Below are 17,976 nucleotides of genomic sequence, written 5' to 3'. Positions count from 1 at the left end.
CCCCAGTTCCCACCTTGAGACTGTCCTGAGCATCCAGGCTATGAGCCCAGGCTGTGAAGTTTTTCAGGACACGGTCGAGGGCCCCGCCAGGCAGGGGGCTCAGCAGCACCCACAACTCCTCCACTAGGCGGCCCAACTCTTGGCCCGAGGGCAGGCCTGGGTCTCGGCCCCCCAGCGAGAAGCCTCCATACCTGTGGGGCCGTGCAGGCAGGCAAGGGGAGCTGAGGGCCAGGGGGCCGGGAGAGCTCCCACGGGGCAGGCAGAGGGCATGGGAGTGGAACTGGGGCAGGGGACCCCAAGCTAGACCCCTCCTCACCTGACCTCATTCACCCACTTCTTAGTCTTCAGGCTGTGGGAGAGACAGACAGAGACACAGGCAGAGACAGGGATGCGGGACAGAGAGAGAGATGGTGAGAGGGGCCCGCAGAGTTAAGGGTGGGACAAAAAGAAGAAAGAAAGCCGGGCACGGTGGCTCCCGCCTGTAATCCCAACACTTTGGGAGGCCAAGGCAGGTGGATCACCTGAGGTCAGGAGTTCGAGACCAGCCTGGCAACATGGTGAAACCCCGTCTCTACTAAAAATACAAAAATTAGCCAGGAGTGGTGGCGGGCACCTGTAATCCCAGCTACTTGGGAGGCTGAGGCAGGAGAATTGCTTAATTGCTTGAACCTGGGAGGTGGAGGTTGCAGTGAGCTGAGATCACAGCTCTGCACTCAAGCCTGGGCAACAGAGGGAGACTCCATCTCAAAAAAAAAAAAAAAAAAAAGAGGAGAGGAAGGTACGCAAGACTCCCAGCCCAGAGCCCCAAGCTGGGCATCCAACCCCTCCACTTCCTCCTCCAGGACCACAACAGCCCCACCAACCCAAGGACCCATGCTATAGCCAGGGAAACTTGAGTCCTGGGGCATGGCTTACCCCTGGCGCACCAGGCGTGGGTAGGTCTTGACCAGGAAGTCAGACAGGTTTCGGCCTGTCAGGTTCTGAATCACTTCCCCAGAGCCAGTCACTGCCTGGGGTGGAGGGGGACCACCAGCTGCAGCCGGGCAGTCGGGCAGCAGGCGCCGGGCACCGGGCTGGCTACACTGGCAGGCTGGGGACGGAGACTCTGGGGTCCAGTTGCCACTGGCCAAGACCTTGGCCACTTCAGCAGGAACTTCTGGCGCCGAGAACCTGCAGACAATGGGCTGTGCACACTCAGGGGCCCTGCAGGGTCAAGCTGAAGGTCTGTGGGCACCCAGCTTCTGGAGGCTCCTGGAGCCACAGAGGCTCCCAGCTTCCAGGTGGGCACAGGGGATGCTCCAGGTGCCCCCTGAGGCCCCCTAGCCAGGGACCAGATGGGAAAACTGAGGCCAGAGAGCGGCAAGGTCCAGGCCAACAAGACGCCCTCACCTGTTGGAGCTATGCTGCACAGGGGGCTCCTCCAGTCCTGCCTCCTCCAGCAGTGCCTCGAGCAGCCGGGCACGTCCAGGGTCCCCTGGGGCATCCTCACTGTGTGTGAGGGGAGATGTAGGGTCAGGGATGTACCCCCTGGTCCCTAGTCTTCCTGCCACCAGCCCCTTCCTACTGCACCCACCTGAAGAAGGACACCTGGGCACCGTACATGGTGGGACTGAGCCGCAGAGCCGGGTAGTGCCCGAAAGGAGGCACGATGAGGCTGAACACGAGGGCCAGGCCCACAAAGAGGGCAGGCAGCACGATCTGGGGGACCAGCCCATCAGCTGCTGCTTCCATCCACCCTCCAGGCTTGCTTGCATCTGTCCCTGCTCCTGCTCTACAACCACCCATGGCTCCCCAGTGCCCTCAATAAATGTGCTCCGGGTTGGGAATACACACGGGGGGAAGGGTTTGGATTAGGCCACTGAGTGGACGGCCCGGGTAGGGAACTCAGGGACTCCCATGCGACTCCCTGGTGCTGGCCCTCCTCACCTGCGCGAACAGGCCGCGGCGGCTGCGGCGGGCAAGCAGAAAGCGCTTGAGAAGCAGGGCCTGGAGCTGCTGGCGGGTCAGTACCCAGCCCTGTACCCGGCCCACGGCGTCTGGCCCAGAGCCCTGGAGGGCCTGGATCTCTGGGGCTGACCCAGCTGTGAGGGATGAGAGGGTCAGTGCTCATGCTGCTGTGGGGGGGTGGCTGGGAGGACCACAGGGCCACTGGGGAGGACTTACCTGGCTCCCCGTTCTCCAGCACTGTCTCCTCTGGCGGCATCTTGAGCCGCAGGGTCACGTCTAGGCCAGCAATGCCTGCGCATAGGTGCTGCCCGCAGCTGCCATCTGCAGGGCCATCAGGGGTCAGGGTCAAAGTTGAGGGTCACGGATTGGGGGATCAGGAGTCAGGTATGGGGTAAAGGCTATGCCTTGGGCCAGACTAAGCCAGGGATGGGGACCTGGCCTCTGGTCCCACTCTGGACCAGGGTTAGGGGTCAGGGAGCTGCGGCCGCACCCTCCATATTTGTGTCAGCAGCACACTCCTCCACCACCTTCAGGAAGATCTGGGGAGACAAGCAGGGGCTCAGAGCCTGGACACCCATAGGGAGAACTGGGGGCTTGTTAGCCCCCCACCCCTCCTACACCGTGGGTCCCCCAGGCCTTCCCAGGGGACATCTGAGCCACCAGAGCTCCTCATGTGCCATGCCTCCTCCCTGAATGTCCTTGCTGCTCGTAAACACACTCCTATTCATCCTTCAAAACACCACCTCCTCCAAGCAGCCCTCCTTCTGGCCCCACCTCACCACCACACAGGCCTCACACCTCCTCGAGGCTGGTGTCGGAGATCCCGTAGCCAGTGAGCCTCAGCTCCGCCAGCCGCGTGTCTAGCTCTCGGAAGAGTGTGGCGAAGCTGCCGTCATGGGCACCCGTGTAGGGCAGCACCAGTACCAGCTCGTGTGGCAGCTCCTCCACCAGCCGTGCCCCAGGCACCCACTGCTGTACCAGGGCCAGCAGCTGAGGAGTGCCTGCATGGACAGAGGGGTGCTTCAGGGAGCCCCAGCTCACGCCCCACCCCAGTCTCCCTGGGAAAAGGCATTGGTGACCTGTGAGGGGACTGTCCCTGCAGACAGAGATCAGGGTTAAGAATGTAGGCCAGGTGCGGCCAGGCGCAGTGGCTCACGCCTGTAATCCCAGCACTTTGGAGGTTGTGGCAGGCGGATCACCTGAGGTCAGGAGTTGGAGACCAGCCTGACCAACATGGTGAAACCCCATTTCTACCAAAAATGCAAAAATTAGCCAGGCATGGTGGAACCCACCTGTAATCCCAGCTACTCGGGAGGCTGAGGCAGGAGAAACGCTTGAACCCAGGAGGCAGAGGTTGCAGTGAGCTGAGATCATACCACTGCACTCCAGCCTGGGGGACAGAGCAAGACTCAAAAACAAACAAAAAGAGATCTTGAGGGCAGTGCTGGACCTAGAGTTGGAGGTCAGGGGTAGGTTTGTCTCTGGGCTCAGCCCTGGTTGGGTTAAAGGTGGGGTCAGTGTTCAAGTTCGTCTCATGGTTCCGGCTCAGCCCAGGGATGGGGGCATCATCTCAGGTTCTCAAGTGCTCTCCACCTCCTCCTCCCCTCCTCCTCCTTCGCCTCCTCCCCATCCCCCCTCCTACTCCTCCCCCTCCTCTCCCTCCTCCTCCTCCCCTTCTCCTCCCCCTCCCCCCTTACTCCTCCCCTTCTTCTCCCCCTCCTCCTTCTCCTCCCCCTCCTCCTTCTCCCCCTCCTCCTTCTTCTCCTCCCCCTCCTCTCCCTCCCCCTCCTCCTCTCCCTCCCCGTCCTCCTCTCCCTCCCCGTCCTCCTCTCCCTCCCCCTCCTCCTCTCCCTCCCCCTCCTCCTCTCCCTCCCCGTCCTCCTCTCCCTCCCCCTCCTCCTCTCCCTCCCCCTCCTCCTCTCCCTCCCCCTCCTCCTCTCCCTCCCCCTCCTCTTCCTCCTCTCACTCCTACTCCTCCCTTCTCCTCCCCCTCCCTCTCTTACTCCTCCCCCTCCTCCTCCCCCTCCTCTTCCACCTCATCCTCCTTTGCTGCCTCCTCCTCCTCCTCCTCCTCCTCCTCTTCCCACTCCCCCTCCTCCTCCTCCTCCTCTTCCCACTCCCCCTCCTCCTCCTCAAGTTAAGGCACAGCCACCCCACTGCCCACCCGCCTTGGGTCTCCCACCCTGGCCCTCACCGACTCTGCTGCCCTGGCTGCCGTTCTTCTTTTCCTGCCCGGTGTCCACACTGCCCTCCATGTCAGTGTCAGCCTGCAGGCAGAGAGGCACCAAGTGGCTTGGCCTTCAGGGCTGAAGAGAGTCCCAGGGGTCAGGGGTCAGGAGAAGGCCGGTCCCCACCTTCTCATTGGTGGTCAGGGGCAGGCGGGCCTTCACCAGCGTCAGGTAGTAGCCGGAGCCCAGGTGACGGCGCAGGAAGAGTGGGGAGCCACAGCAGCACAAGCGGCCACCTGCCACCACGGCCACACGGTCTCCCAGCAGCTCTGCCTCATCCAGGTGGTGGGTGGAGAGGATCAGCGTGCGACCTAGGCACAGGGGACCAACCCACAACTACCATCAGGCCACCGGGTCTTTGCCCGAGCTGGGGCCTCTGCCAGGAGTTGTCTGCCTCATGAAGCAAACTCCTATTCATCCCTCAAAACATCATCCCCAGAACCTCCCTGTTGGAAACCTTTTCTGGCCCTTCAGGCAGAATCCAGGGGAACCTCTGGCTACCCCCAACTCTTACTGTCTCGGTATTTGAGCAGCAGCCCCTAAATGCCATAGCAACAAGTGGAGTCCACATGTAGCAAACTCCTACTCATTCCTCAAAACCCCATCCCCAGCACTTGCTTGTCAGAAGCCTTTTCTGGCCCCTCAAGTAGAATCCCCAGCTCTTACCTTCTCGGTATTTGAGCAGCAGCTCCCAAATACTGCGGCGGGAAGCAGGATCCACGCCGGCTGTAGGCTCGTCCAGGATAACAACTTGGGAGCCGCCCACAAAGGCAATGGCCACGGACAGCTTCCGTTGCATCCCACCTGGTAGACATGGGGAAGGGACCTCAGTGTGTCGCACCCAGCCTTGGGCAGGGTTGCCTACCCACGTGGACCTCAGTACCTGGCATCCCCCTGCCTTCAGGATGAATTCCCAGGCCCCTCCCTGTGACGTGACCTCCCTTGGGGATGGGCTCACCAGAGAGGTGGAGAGTCTGCACACTCTGCTTGGAGACCAGCCCCACATCTTGCAGCAGACGGTCCTGCTCGGGGCCCACCACAGCGGCACTCAGACCCTTCAGCCGCCCATAGAACCAGACGTGCTCGCCCACGGTCAGCCTGCAGCCAGTGCACACAGCAGAGTGACCCACATGGCAGGCAGAGTCCCAGAGGGCGTCCAGTCCCTTCCCACCGCGGCACTCTGGGCCTGCCGAGACGCACATGTCAAACAGCACGTTGTACTGGGGACAGACGCCCAGGTGGGGCCGGATGGCGGCCATGCTGGAGCGGACGTCGTGGCCCAGAATGAAGGCAGATCCACCACTGGCTGGGAAGAGGCCGCTCAAGATGGACCTGTGGGTAGAGGGGTCTCAGAGCAGCCCCTTCACAGAGCGCACCAGCAGTTACAGAGCATCTATTTTTAATTTCTATTTTTTTAAATTTTTAATTAATTATTTTTTATTATTATTATTTTTGAGACGGAGTTTCACTCTGTCGCCCAGGCTGGGGTGCAGCGGCGCGATCTCGGCTCACTGCAAACTCCACCTCCCGGGTTCACGCCATTCTCCTGCCTCAGCCTCCCAAGTAGCTGGGACTACAGGCGCCCACCACCACGTCTGGCTAATTTTTTTGCATTTTTAGTAGGGACGGGGTTTCACCGTGTTAGCCAGGATGATCTCGATCTCCTGACCTCGTGATCCACCCGCCTTGGCCCCCCAAAGTGCTGGGATTACAGGCGTGAGCCACCACGCCTGGCCACAGAGCACCTATTAAATGCTACATCCAAAACCTTGTGATAGCCTCATTTTTATTTATTTGTTTTTTTTTTGTGACAGAGTCTCACTCTGTTGCCCAGGCTAGAGTGCAACGGCACAGTCTCGGCTCACTGCAACCTCCGCCTCCAGGGTTCAAGCAGTTCTCCTGCCTCAGCCTCCTGAGTAGCTGGGATTACAGGTGCCCACCATCACACCCGGCTAATTTTTGTATTTTTAGTAGAGATGGTTTTGCCATATTGGCCAGGCTGTGTCTCAAACTCTGACCTCAGGCAATCCTCCCTCCTCGGCCTCCCAAAGTGCTGGGATTACAGGCGTGAGCCACCGCGCCCTGCCTATTTATTTTGAGACAGGGTCTCACTCTGTTGCCCAAGCTGGAGTGCAGTGGTGCCATTACTGCTCACAGGGAGGGAGTGGTGGGGGCCTCACAGGGAGGGAGTGGTGGGGGGGACTCACAGGGAGGGAATAGTCGGGGGGTTTCACAGGCAGGGAGTGGTGGGAGGCTCACGGGGGGGAGTGGTGGGGGGGACTCACAGGGAGGGAATAGTCGGGGGGTTTCACAGGCAGGGAGTGGTGGGAGGCTCACAGGGGGGGAGTGGTGGGGGGGACTCACGGGGGGGAGTGGTGGGGGACTCACAGGGAGGGAGTGGTGGGGGGCTCACAGGGAGGGAGTGGTGGGAGGCTCACAGGGAGGGAGGGGTGGGAGGCTCACGGGGGGGGTGGTGGGGGGACTCACAGGGAGGGAGTGGTGGGGGGGACTCACAGGGAGGGAGTGGTGGGGGGGACTCACAGGGAGGGAGTGGTGGGGGGACTCACAGGGAGGGAGTGGTGGGGGGGACTCACAGGGAGGGAGTGGTGGGGGGACTCACAGGGAGGGAGGGGTGGGAGGCTCACGGGCGGGAGTGGTGGGGGGGACTCACAGGGAGGGAGTGGTGGGGGGGACTCACAGGGAGGGAGTAGGGGGGGACTCACAGGGAGGGAGTGGTGGGGGGGGACTCACAGGGAGGGAGTGGTGGGGGGACTCACAGGGAGGGAGTGGTGGGGGGACTCACAGGGAGGGAGTGGTGGGGGGGACTCACAGGGAGGGAGTGGTGGGGGGACTCACGGGGGGGAGTGGTGGGGGGACTCACAGGGGGGGAGTGGTGGGGGGACTCACAGGGAGGGAGTGGTGGGGGGACTCACAGGGAGGGAGTGGTGGGGGACTCACAGGGAGGGAGTGGTGGGGGGGACTCACAGGGAGGGAGTGGTGGGGGGGACTCACAGGGAGGGAGTGGTGGGGGGGACTCACAGGGAGGGAGTGGTGGGGGGGACTCACAGGGAGGGAGTGGTGGGGGGGACTCACAGGGAGGGAGTGGTGGGGGGGACTCACAGGGAGGGAGTGGTGGGTGGGACTCACAGGGAGGGAGTGGGGGGGGACTCACAGGGGGGGAGTGGTGGGTGGACTCACAGGGGGGGAGTGGTGGGTGGGACTCACAGGGAGGGAGTGGTGGGAGGCTCACAGGGGGGGAGTGGTGGGGGCCTCACAGGGAGGGAGTGGTGGGGGCCTCACAGGGAGGGAGTGGTGGGGGCCTCACAGGGAGGGAGTGGTGGGGGCCTCACAGGCGGGGAGTGGTGGGGGCCTCACAGGGGGGGAGTGGTGGGGGGGCCTCACAGGGGGGGAGTGGTGGGGGGGCCTCACAGGGGGGGAGTGGTGGGGGGACTCACAGGGGGGGAGTGGTGGGGGGACTCACAGGGAGGGAGTGGTGGGGGGGACTCACAGGGAGGGAGTGGTGGGGGGGACTCACAGGGAGGGAGTGGTGGGGGGACTCACAGGGAGGGAGTGGTGGGGGGACTCACAGGGAGGGAGTGGTGGGGGGGACTCACAGGGGGGGAGTGGTGGGGGGACTCACAGGGAGGGAGTGGTGGGGGGACTCACAGGGAGGGAGTGGTGGGGGGGACTCACAGGGAGGGAGTGGTGGGGGGGACTCACAGGGAGGGAGTGGTGGGGGGGACTCACAGGGAGGGAGTGGTGGGGGGGACTCACAGGGAGGGAGTGGTGGGGGGGACTCACAGGGAGGGAGTGGTGGGGGGACTCACAGGGGGGGAGTGGTGGGGGGGACTCACAGGGGGGGAGTGGTGGGGGGGACTCACAGGGAGGGAGTGGTGGGGGGGACTCACAGGGAGGGAGTGGTGGGGGGGACTCACAGGGAGGGAGTGGTGGGGGGGACTCACAGGGAGGGAGTGGTGGGGGGACTCACAGGGAGGGAGTGGTGGGGGGACTCACGGGGGGGAGTGGTGGGGGGGACTCACGGGGGGGAGTGGTGGGGGGGACTCACGGGGGGGAGTGGTGGGGGGACTCACAGGGGGGGAGTGGTGGGGGGACTCACAGGGGGGGAGTGGTGGGGGGACTCAAAGGGGGGGAGTGGTGGGGGGACTCACAGGGGGGGAGTGGTGGGGGGACTCACAGGGAGGGAGTGGTGGGGGGGACTCACAGGGAGGGAGTGGTGGGGGGACTCACAGGGAGGGAGTGGTGGGGGGGACTCACAGGGAGGGAGTGGTGGGGGGGACTCACAGGGAGGGAGTGGTGGGGGGACTCACAGGGAGGGAGTGGTGGGGGGGACTCACGGGAGGGAGTGGTGGGAGGCTCACGGGGGGGAGTGGTGGGGGGGACTCACAGGGAGGGAGTGGTGGGGGGGACTCACAGGGAGGGAGTGGTGGGGGGGACTCACAGGGAGGGAGTGGTGGGGGGGACTCACAGGGAGGGAGTGGTGGGGGGGACTCACAGGGAGGGAGTGGTGGGGGGGACTCACAGGGAGGGAGTGGTGGGGGGGACTCACAGGGAGGGAGTGGTGGGGGGGACTCACAGGGAGGGAGTGGTGGGAGGCTCACAGGGGGGGAGTGGTGGGGGGCTCACAGGGGGGGAGTGGTGGGGGGCTCACAGGCGGGGAGTGGTGGGGGGACTCACAGGGGGGGAGTGGTGGGGGGACTCACAGGGAGGGAGTGGTGGGGGGGGACTCACAGGGAGGGAGTGGTGGGGGGACTCACAGGGAGGGAGTGGTGGGGGAACTCACAGGGAGGGAGTGGTGGGGGGGACTCACAGGGAGGGAGTGGTGGGGGGACTCACAGGGAGGGAGTGGTGGGGGGACTCACAGGGAGGGAGTGGTGGGGGGGACTCACAGGGAGGGAGTGGTGGGGGGGACTCACAGGGAGGGAGTGGTGGGGGGGACTCACAGGGAGGGAGTGGTGGGGGGACTCACAGGGAGGGAGTGGTGGGGGGACTCACAGGGGGGGAGTGGTGGGGGGACTCACAGGGAGGGAGTGGTGGGGGGGACTCACAGGGAGGGAGTGGTGGGAGGCTCACGGGGGGGAGTGGTGGGGGGGACTCACAGGGAGGGAGTGGTGGGGGGGACTCACAGGGAGGGAGTGGTGGGGGGGACTCACAGGGAGGGAGTGGTGGGGGGACTCACAGGGAGGGAGTGGTGGGGGGACTCACAGGGAGGGAGTGGTGGGGGACTCACAGGGGGGGAGTGGTGGGGGGGACTCACAGGGAGGGAGTGGTGGGGGGGACTCACAGGGAGGGAGTGGTGGGGGCCTCACAGTGGGGGAGTGGTGGGGGGGGCCTCACAGGGGGGGAGTGGTGGGGGCCTCACAGGGAGGGAGTGGTGGGAGGCTCACAGGGGGGGAGTGGTGGGGGCCTCACAGGGAGGGAGTGGTGGGGGCCTCACAGGGAGGGAGTGGTGGGGGCCTCACAGGCAGGGAGTGGTGGGGGACTCACAGGGAGGGAGTGGTGGGGGGGACTCACAGGGAGGGAGTTGGGGGGGGACTCACAGGGAGGGAATGATGGCGGGGACTCACAGGGAGGGAGTGGTGGGGGGACTCACAGGGAGGGAGTGGTGGGGGGGACTCACAGGGAGGGAGTGGTGGGGGGGACTCACAGGGAAGGAGTGGTGGGGGGGCTCACAGGGAGGGAGTGGTGGGGGACTCACAGGGAGGGAGTGGTGGGGGGGACTCACAGGGAGGGAATGATGGGGGGGACTCACAGGGAGGGAGTGGTGGGGGGGACTCACAGGGAGGCAGTGGTGGGAGGCTCACAGGGAGGGAGTGGTGGGAGGCTCACAGGGAGGGAGTGGTGGGAGGCTCACAGGGAGGGAGTGGTGGGGGTGCCTCACAGGGAGGGAGTGGTGGGGGGCTCACAGGGAAGGAGTGGTAGGGGGACTCGCAGGGAGGGAGTGTTCGGGGGGGTTCACAGGGAGGGAGTGGTGGGGGGACTCACAGGGAGGGAGTGGGGGGGACTCACAGGGAGGGAGTGGTGGGGGGACTCACAGGGAGGGAGTGGTGGGGGGCTCACAGGGAGGGAGTGGTGGGGGGCTCACAGGGAAGGAGTGGTAGGGGGACTCGCAGGGAGGGAGTGTTCGGGGGGGTTCACAGGGAGGGAGTGGTGGGGGGACTCACAGGGAGGGAGTGGGGGGGACTCACAGGGAGGGAGTGGTGGGGGGACTCACAGGGAGGGAGTGGTGGGGGGCTCACAGGGAGGGAGTGGTGGGGGGCTCACAGGGAAGGAGTGGTAGGGGGACTCGCAGGGAGGGAGTGTTCGGGGGGGTTCACAGGGAGGGAGTGGTGGGGGGACTCACAGGGAGGGAGTGGGGGGGACTCACAGGGAGGGAGTGGTGGGGGGTTCACAGAGAGGGAGTGGTGGGGGTGCCTCACAGGGAGGGAGTGGTCGGGGGGCTCACAGTGTGGTAGTCTTGCCGGCCCCGTTGTGGCCCAGGAAGGCGGTGATGTGGCCCTGGTAGAAGTCCAGGCTGAGCCCCCGCAGGGCTGGCTGCGGGCTGCCAGGAAAGCGCTTCTCCAGGCGGCGAACGGAGACCCCAGGACTCAGGCCGGGCGGTGCCTCTTCCACCAGCACTGCAGAGATGGGGCGGACTCAGCCATGGAGTCATGGGGGTCCCGGGGCCTGCAAGTCCCTCAGAGCTGGGCTGTGGAATCCAGGACCTGCTGGGCCCGGGCCTATAAAAGCTGGGGGAGCTTGGGGACCGCAGTGTCTTCAGGGCAGGTGTGAGGGTTGGGGTGTGCAGGTCACTGTCATTGGCATCTGTGGAATCTCGTTTTGGGGGAGAACTGGGCATGTAAGTAGGAAACCAGCTATTAAGCCTCGTAGGGCCTCACCCTTTGGGTCCAGCGGGGTGGGGCAAGGGGCTGGACTCTTGGGGGGCCGAGGTCCACACCAGTAGCTCCTCCGAAAGGGAAAATTCCATGGTTCAGGGATCCCGTACTGGCCTGGGGGGAGGGGCGCGGGTTACTGCTTAGCCCACCCCCCGGAGTGTACCAGTTTTTTTTTTTTTTGAGATGGAGTCTGGCTCTGTCGCCCAGGCTGGAATCCAGTGGCGTGATTTCGACTCAATGCAAGCTTCGCCTCCAGGGTTCACCTCATTCTCCTGCCTCAGCCTCCTGAGTAGCTGGGATTACAGGTGCCCACCACCACGACCGGCTAATTTTTGGTATTTTTAGTAGAGATGTGGTTTGACCATGTTAGCCAGGATGGTCTCGATCTCCTGACCTTGTGATCCGCCCTCCTCGGCCTCCCAAAGTGCTGCGATAGCAGGCGTGAGCCACCGTGCCCGGCCTTGTTTTTTCTTTTTTGAGACTGAGTTTCACTCTTGTTGCCCAGGCTGGAGTGCAGTGGTGCGATCTCGACTCACTGCAACCTCCACCTCCGGGGTTCAAGCAATTCTCCTGCCTCTGCCTTCCAAGTAGCTGGGAAACAGGCACCTGCCACCACACCCGGCTAATTTTGTATTTTTAGTAGAGACGGGGTTTCTCCATGTTGGTCAGGCTGGTCTCGAAATCCCGACCTCAGATGATCCACCCGCTTCGGCCTCCCAAAGTGCTGGGATTATAGGTGTGAGCCACCGCGCCCAGCCCAGCTTTTTTTTTTTTAAGAGATGGAGGTCTCACTCTGTTGCCCAGGCTGGTGCGATCACGGCTCACTGCAGCCTCAACCTCCTGGGCTCAAGTGATCCTCCCACCCCATCCTCCCGAGTAGCTGGGACTACAGGAGATTGCCACCACGCCCAGCTAACTTTTTGTACAGATGAGGTCTCACTATATTGCCCAGCCTGGTCTCAAACTCCTGGGCTCAAGCGATTCTCCTGCCTTGGCCTCCCAAAGTGCTGGGATTACAAGCGTGAGCCACAGCGCCCGGCGACTGTGCCAGCTTCTGGCCACACACCTGGAATCAGGGCGTCCAGGTATGAGGCGGCCAAGAAACCCCGCCCACCTGCCTCAGGCCCCGCCCCTCCAATGCAGCCACCTGCGTGCGTGTGCCAGGAAGCCCCGCCTTCTCTCCAAGGGAATAAGCCGCCCCCCACCCCCAAACGGCCTGGAGGCCACACTCCTAGCTCAGCCTCCTGCAAAGCAGGTGCGACCCGGCACGGAGCCCCGCACCCTACGGCCCACCTGGGCACACAGCTTCCAGGTACCAGGTGGCGAGGCCGTAGAGCGCCGCGTCCAGCAGCAGAAGGCCAGAGACCTGGGCCAGGCTGAAGACGTCTGCCGTAGGCCGGGTGCCCACGTTGTGCCACTGCGCGCCCTCGCCCTGCTCCTCCAGCAGAGCCAGGCTCTCGCAGCCAAAGCCGAAGGCCACGGGCGACAGCAGGCTCTGCGGAAAAGCGGGAGGTCAGTGAGCAGCCGAAGCGGGGGGCGTCCCCCATCCACGCCCGACCCGGCTCTCACCGCGGCCACGCGGCCACCCGCGGGCAGCCGGTCCCGCCAAGCCACACACAGCACGTAGGGCAGGTAGAGGGAGAAGTAGGCCAGGCCGCCGCAGGCCGCAGCCAGGTTGGCGCGGGAGAAGAAGGCGCTGAGCAGGAAGCTCTGGGTCACCGTGGCCACCGCGAAGGCTGCCAAGAACAGGAAGACCACGCCCGGGTGGCTGTAGGGGAGGATGTCCCCCAGCTGTTGGAGGCGACGGGAGCTCAGGGTCCAGCTCTTGGACTGGCCTGGGGGCGCGCACCCACGCGGGCCGCCCCTGCCTGCCACCCTCCCGCGCACCCATTCTGCAGCCGGGCAGGCTGAGGCGCCCCCACCTTGAGCACCAGAACCAGCAGCGCGGCGCTGAGCAGGAAGGGCCCGAGGCAGCTGAGGAACCAGCCTAGCCAGAGCACTGCGCGGCTGAGCCCCATGGCGCGCATGGTGTCCCGCAGCCGCGTCTCCTTCTCCCGCACCACGGCCTTCACTGTCAGTGTCACGGAGTAGATCCAGGCCAGCGTCAGGAAGAGCGGCAGCGACCGGCTCAGCACACGCAGGAACCTGGGGTGGGGACGGCTGGGGTGGAGGCTGGAGACCCTCCGCAGACCCCCACTCCGCCCACCATCTGGCACGACTGGTTCGTGTCCCGGGATCTCAAGGCGGGAAGATTCGCCTCCCTGTTCCTTGGACCCTGATCCAGCCAGCCTCTGGCTCTCAGGCATCAGCGCAGGCCAGGCTCTCCCTGCGCCGGGGGCCCCCAGACCCTCAGAGTCCCCTGCTCCTCCCGCTGCAGCAGGTCACGTGGAGTGGTGTAAAGGTGCAAAGTTCGCAGCCTGGACCGCAGGAAGGTTCCCAACAGAGCCCGGGCCCACCCCAACACCCGGGACCTTCCCGCCGGGGGAAGAGCGGGGAGGGGTGCCAGAGCTCACACGTCGTCCACATAGCACGGATAGGGCATCTGCTGCAGGTAGAGGCCGGCCCGGGGGTTGGCGCCGCTGAGCACGCGGACGGCTGCGCGCTCCACCAGGTCCTGCAGGTACACGAAGCCGCCCCACACGTAGCGCAGGTCGGTCAGGGGGTCCGCAGCTGGGCCAGGGTCCCAAAACCTGCGAGAGGGGCATGGTGGCCGGTTGTAGGGAAGGGCTAGAAACTCCCGGGGCCCCGCCCTGAATAACTTTTTTCTGAGACAGGGTCTTGCTCTGTCACCCAGGCTGGAGTGAAGAGCTGCAATCATAGCTCACTGCAGCCTTGACCTCCCGGGATAAAACGATCCCCCCAGCTCGGCCTCCCAAGTCGCCTGGCTAATTTTATTTATTTATTTATTTATTTATTTATTTATTTAAGACGGAGTCTCACTCTATCTCCCAGGCTGGAGTGCAGTGGCGCCATCTCGGCTCACTGCAACCTCCGCCTCCCGGGTTCAAGCGATTTTCCTGCCTCAGCCTCCTGGGTAGCTGGGACTACAGGCGAGTGCTACCACGCCCGGCTAATTTTTTGTACTTTTTTTTTTAGTAGAGACAGGGTTTCACCGTGTTAGGATGGTCTTGATCTCCTGACCTCGTGATCCACCCGCCTAGGCCTCCCAAAGTGCTGGGATTACAGGCGTGAGCCACCATGCCCAGCCTCACCTGGCTAATTTTTAAAGATATTTTCGTGAGGTTGGTGGGGGAGCGGGGCGGGGGGGAGGCGGTCTCACTATGTTGCCCAGGCTAGTCTCGAATACCTGTCCTCAAGAGATTCTCCCAGTTTGGCCTCCCAAAGTTCTGAAATAACAGGCAGGATCTACTGTGCTCAGCAACCGGTGAAATTTTAGCTCCACCCTTATTCCAGGGGCCTAATAACATACCTGGCTCCGCCCACCATTGCCCTCAACCTATACCTGCTCTCATCTTATCTCAGGCCCATGGCCACGCCCCTCATGTACCTAGGCCCCGCCTATCACGGGCCCCTATTGGTCTAAGGAGCCCTGGGCTCTGGCTACCATACCACCGTTGATACAGCCCAGATCCTGTCTATCATGGTCTCCAACAGGCTGAATGCTGCCTGGCCCCACCCACCACGCTCTTGGCCCCGCCCAGTCCCTCCTCCCCACCCCCTCCCTCGCCTGACCTGTCCCTGATCTTATTGGTCCTCGTGACCACATCAACGTCCATGCGGATTTTGATGCGCACGTGGCCGGGGCCCAGGTCTGGGGTTGGGTGCTCTGTTGGGTCTGAAGAGTCCTCAGGTCCCAAGAAGACGACGCCGGCCCAGAATCGATGTTCCGCGAGCAGTTGCAGGGCCCGCGACACCAGGGCTGCCTCTGAGGGTGCCGCCTCCAGCTTGTCCAAGGACAGGCACTGTGGGATTCGGGGGTGAGTCCTAGGCGCTGGGGTCCGCCTGCCTCCTAGACCACTCCGCTCCTCCCCCGGACCTCGGGGCTGGGCCGTGTTTTCCCCCCGTAGGCCCACGGCCGGCTCCCTCCTGAGATCTCTACAAATCCCAGGCTCTTACTAGGGCCAGGCCCGCCTCCCCCTGGGAACACCAGGGTGGGAACACTAGGATGGGCCCTGCCTCCCCACTGAAACAGACCCCGCAGGTGGACGGGCCCTCACCTCCGTCACTCGGCCCAGCGTGCCCACCAGGCGCCCCACATCAGCATGTGCGTCCTGCCAGCTGTAGCCACCGCTCCCAGGGTCCAGAAAGGATCGCAGGGCCTCCATGTGTTCCCGGCCTCCAGGTCTGGGCTGCCTTCTTCCTTCGTCCTGCATTTTCAGGAGCCGCTGGGGGGCACAGGTGAAAGTGAGAGTCTGGGTCGGGCACAGTGGCTCAGGCCTGTAATCCCAGCACTTTGGGAGGCCGAGGCGGGCGGATCACCTGAGGTCAGGAGTTCGAGACCAGCCTGGCCAACATGGTGAAAGCCCATCTCTACTAAAAATACAAAAATTAGCCGGGAGTGGTGGCGCATGCCTGTAATCCCAGTTACTTGCGAGGCGGAAGCAGGAGAATTGCTTGAATCCGGGAGGCGGAGGTTGCAGTGAGCCAAGATCTTGCCACTGCAGTCCAGCCTGGGCAACAGAGTGAGACTCCATCTCTTAAAAAAAAAAAAAAAAAAAAAAGCAGGGTGTGGTAGCTCACGCCTGTAATCCCAGCACTTTGGGAGGCCGAGGCAGGTGGATCACAAGGTCAGGAGATCGAGACCATCCTGGCTAACATGGTTAAACCCTGTCTCTACTAAAAATAAAAATAAAAAATCATCCGGGTGTGCTGGTGCGCGCCTGTAGTCCCAGCTACTCGGGAGGGTGAGACAGGAGAATTGCTTGAACCCGGGAGGTGGAGGTTGCAGTGAGCCGAGATCATGCCACTGCACTCCAGCTTGGGCGACAGAGCGAGACTCCAACTCAAAAAAAAAAAAAAAAAAAAAGTGGGGGTCTGCACGGAGCCCACCTTCCCATCCACCGGGCCTGTCTACCCTCCTCACTGGGGAGCCACATCCCACCTCCCCAGCACCCCCGCACACCTGCAGCATGGCCACATTGGAACTGTCATTCATGAAGGTGAAGATCTGGGGTCCCAGCATCTCCCACACCTCCTGGACATCCCTCAGCAGGGCGAGCTCCTCAAAGGTCCGGTTCACCTGTGGACAGCACCCCCTCCACTGATGACCCTCTCCTCCTCTGAGGACCTCTGCCCACCCCCTGCCCCCTCTGCCTTGCTCCTGCATGTGCCTCTGATCCTCTGCACATGCTGATCCCCTCCATCGGCTAACTCCTACTTCTTCAAACCCAGTTTCCGTGACCCTCCGGCCTGGCCCTGGCCCACCTGGACTGAGGGTACTGAATGGGCTCTGGCCGCCACCCTCCCACCCCAGCATCCAGGCTGCTCCCACCTGGGCCATGAGCTTCCAGGTAAAAGGTGTATCTGGTGCAAACAGTAGCTTCCCCAGGATCAGAGGCTTCAGGCGTCTCCAGAGCAGGCGGGACAGCGGGTGGCTGTCCACTGCTCCAATCAGCTCCGAGCAGGCGGGGCCTGGGATGGGGGTGCCATGAGGCCCTGCCCCCCTGCCCACAGCTCCACTTCTCAAGAGGGGAAACCAAGGTCAGTCACTCACTCAGGCTGCTATCTGGCAGGGCCGATTCTGGCTCCTGCCCCACCAGCTCCATCAGGTCACTAGCCTCGTACCAGTTGAGGGAGGGGCCCACTGTGCTGCTAGGTCCCCTGGCACTGCAGAGGGCCTCTGACAGCAACTCCAGGGGGCCACTGGTCCCTCGGGGTCTCTGCAGCAGTGCCTGAAGCTCCATCAGGCTGCGCAGCGCCAGGAGCTAGAGAGAGGTTACCAGATAGAGCTGGCAATGATCCCACCTCCAAGCCCTAACCAGGGCAGGGCACTGGGCCAGGGGCAGCCTCTCCCTCTTGCTGTCTAATTCTCCTGAAAACCCACCCAAGGGAAGTGCCCGGGCTGCCCCAGACCCTCCCGGTGCAGGCTGCCTGCCAACGTTGCCTCCATGGGGGTTGAGGATGAGTGGGGCCTCGTACCTCGTGGGCCAGGTCCTCAGCTGCTTCCAACAAGCTGTGCAAGGGCTCCTGGGCTTGGCCCAGTGCCAACCCCAGCGATTCCTGGGAAGAAAGACCACAAGGGTTACAATGACTTTGAGCTCTCACTAGAGGTCCAGCGCTCTGGCCAGTTCCCAGGCAGACCATACTATCATAGCCCCCACTTTACAAATAGGGAAACTGAGGCTCTGAGAGGCAAAGGGACGCATTCGAGATCTCACAGACTTCATCACTGGGTCAGACACACTCTGTCTGGGCCCAGACAGGACAAGCAGCATCACCACAGGGACCAGGGACAACCTGGATGCCTGGAACGAGAGGTCCTTGGCCAGGGGTGGGGCAGTGCCAGGACATCTCCAGTGCAGTGTTCCAGGAAGTCAGCGCGGTCCCGCCCCCACACCCTACCGTGCGCAGCAGTGACGTCAGCAGCTCCGCGACATCCAGCATGGGTGGTTCCAGCGGAGACCGCTTGGTTGGTTGAGGCTGGGCTGGGGGAGGAGCGCAGGGGAGCATGGGGCTGGGGCAACGTTGGCCTGAGGCACCCACCCCCACCCTGTGCCCATTTCACTGCCCGGCAAGTTGAGGCTCAGAGCTCAGCCCTGCCAGAGGCCCCCCGGCCTCCTCACCCGTGCTGCGTGCAGCCCTCAGCGTGGCGATCAGCTTCCCTAGGCCAGCCAGCATCCTGTGGGCACTGGCCCCTCCCAGCACAGTGCGGGCATCGGCTAGCAGCCGGGAGACCCTGGGGACAGAGAGAGGGCAGGAGGCGGGGTTCCGGCCGGCATTGCAGCCCC

General features: G+C 63.6%; 1 protein-coding gene across 10 annotated transcripts in view; it reads right to left on the bottom strand.

Moving 5' to 3' along the window:
* Positions 1 to 17,976, bottom strand: part of ABCA7 (ATP binding cassette subfamily A member 7) — a 30,633-nt gene that overhangs the window by 10,726 nt on the left and 1,931 nt on the right. For 8 of the 10 annotated variants that reach the window (XR_010138541.1, XM_054538540.2, XM_063719816.1 and 5 more), the window contains 28 exons: positions 17,812 to 17,924; positions 17,591 to 17,673; positions 17,168 to 17,248; positions 16,743 to 16,953; positions 16,521 to 16,660; positions 16,152 to 16,268; positions 15,247 to 15,414; positions 14,762 to 14,991; positions 13,582 to 13,758; positions 12,991 to 13,213; positions 12,638 to 12,859; positions 12,362 to 12,563; positions 11,072 to 11,182; positions 10,639 to 10,810; positions 5,376 to 5,507; positions 5,134 to 5,273; positions 4,842 to 4,979; positions 4,302 to 4,486; positions 4,142 to 4,214; positions 2,746 to 2,948; positions 2,438 to 2,486; positions 2,164 to 2,268; positions 1,927 to 2,081; positions 1,574 to 1,698; positions 1,390 to 1,488; positions 916 to 1,170; positions 317 to 349; positions 14 to 191 (listed from right to left, as the gene is read on the bottom strand). Coding sequence is in view for 9 of the 10 variants with exons in the window: in XM_054538540.2 (XP_054394515.2) it covers positions 14 to 191; positions 317 to 349; positions 916 to 1,170; positions 1,390 to 1,488; positions 1,574 to 1,698; positions 1,927 to 2,081; positions 2,164 to 2,268; positions 2,438 to 2,486; positions 2,746 to 2,948; positions 4,142 to 4,214; positions 4,302 to 4,486; positions 4,842 to 4,979; positions 5,134 to 5,273; positions 5,376 to 5,507; positions 10,639 to 10,810; positions 11,072 to 11,182; positions 12,362 to 12,563; positions 12,638 to 12,859; positions 12,991 to 13,213; positions 13,582 to 13,758; positions 14,762 to 14,991; positions 15,247 to 15,414; positions 16,152 to 16,268; positions 16,521 to 16,660; positions 16,743 to 16,953; positions 17,168 to 17,248; positions 17,591 to 17,673; positions 17,812 to 17,924 (4,120 nt within the window). In the remaining variant the exon portion in view is untranslated. The remainder of the gene's footprint in view (positions 1 to 13; positions 192 to 316; positions 350 to 915; positions 1,171 to 1,389; positions 1,489 to 1,573; positions 1,699 to 1,926; positions 2,082 to 2,163; positions 2,269 to 2,437; positions 2,487 to 2,745; positions 2,949 to 4,141; positions 4,215 to 4,301; positions 4,487 to 4,841; positions 4,980 to 5,133; positions 5,274 to 5,375; positions 5,508 to 10,638; positions 10,811 to 11,071; positions 11,183 to 12,361; positions 12,564 to 12,637; positions 12,860 to 12,990; positions 13,214 to 13,581; positions 13,759 to 14,761; positions 14,992 to 15,246; positions 15,415 to 16,151; positions 16,269 to 16,520; positions 16,661 to 16,742; positions 16,954 to 17,167; positions 17,249 to 17,590; positions 17,674 to 17,811; positions 17,925 to 17,976) is intronic. The other 2 variants (XM_054538542.2, XM_063719817.1) reach the window with 1 other exon arrangement.

Source organism: Pongo abelii, chromosome 20, assembly GCF_028885655.2.
Source record: "Pongo abelii isolate AG06213 chromosome 20, NHGRI_mPonAbe1-v2.0_pri, whole genome shotgun sequence".
NCBI lineage: Eukaryota > Metazoa > Chordata > Mammalia > Primates > Hominidae > Pongo > Pongo abelii.
Note: the sequence above shows the minus strand (reverse complement) of the source record. Positions and strands in the feature narration are given on the sequence as shown.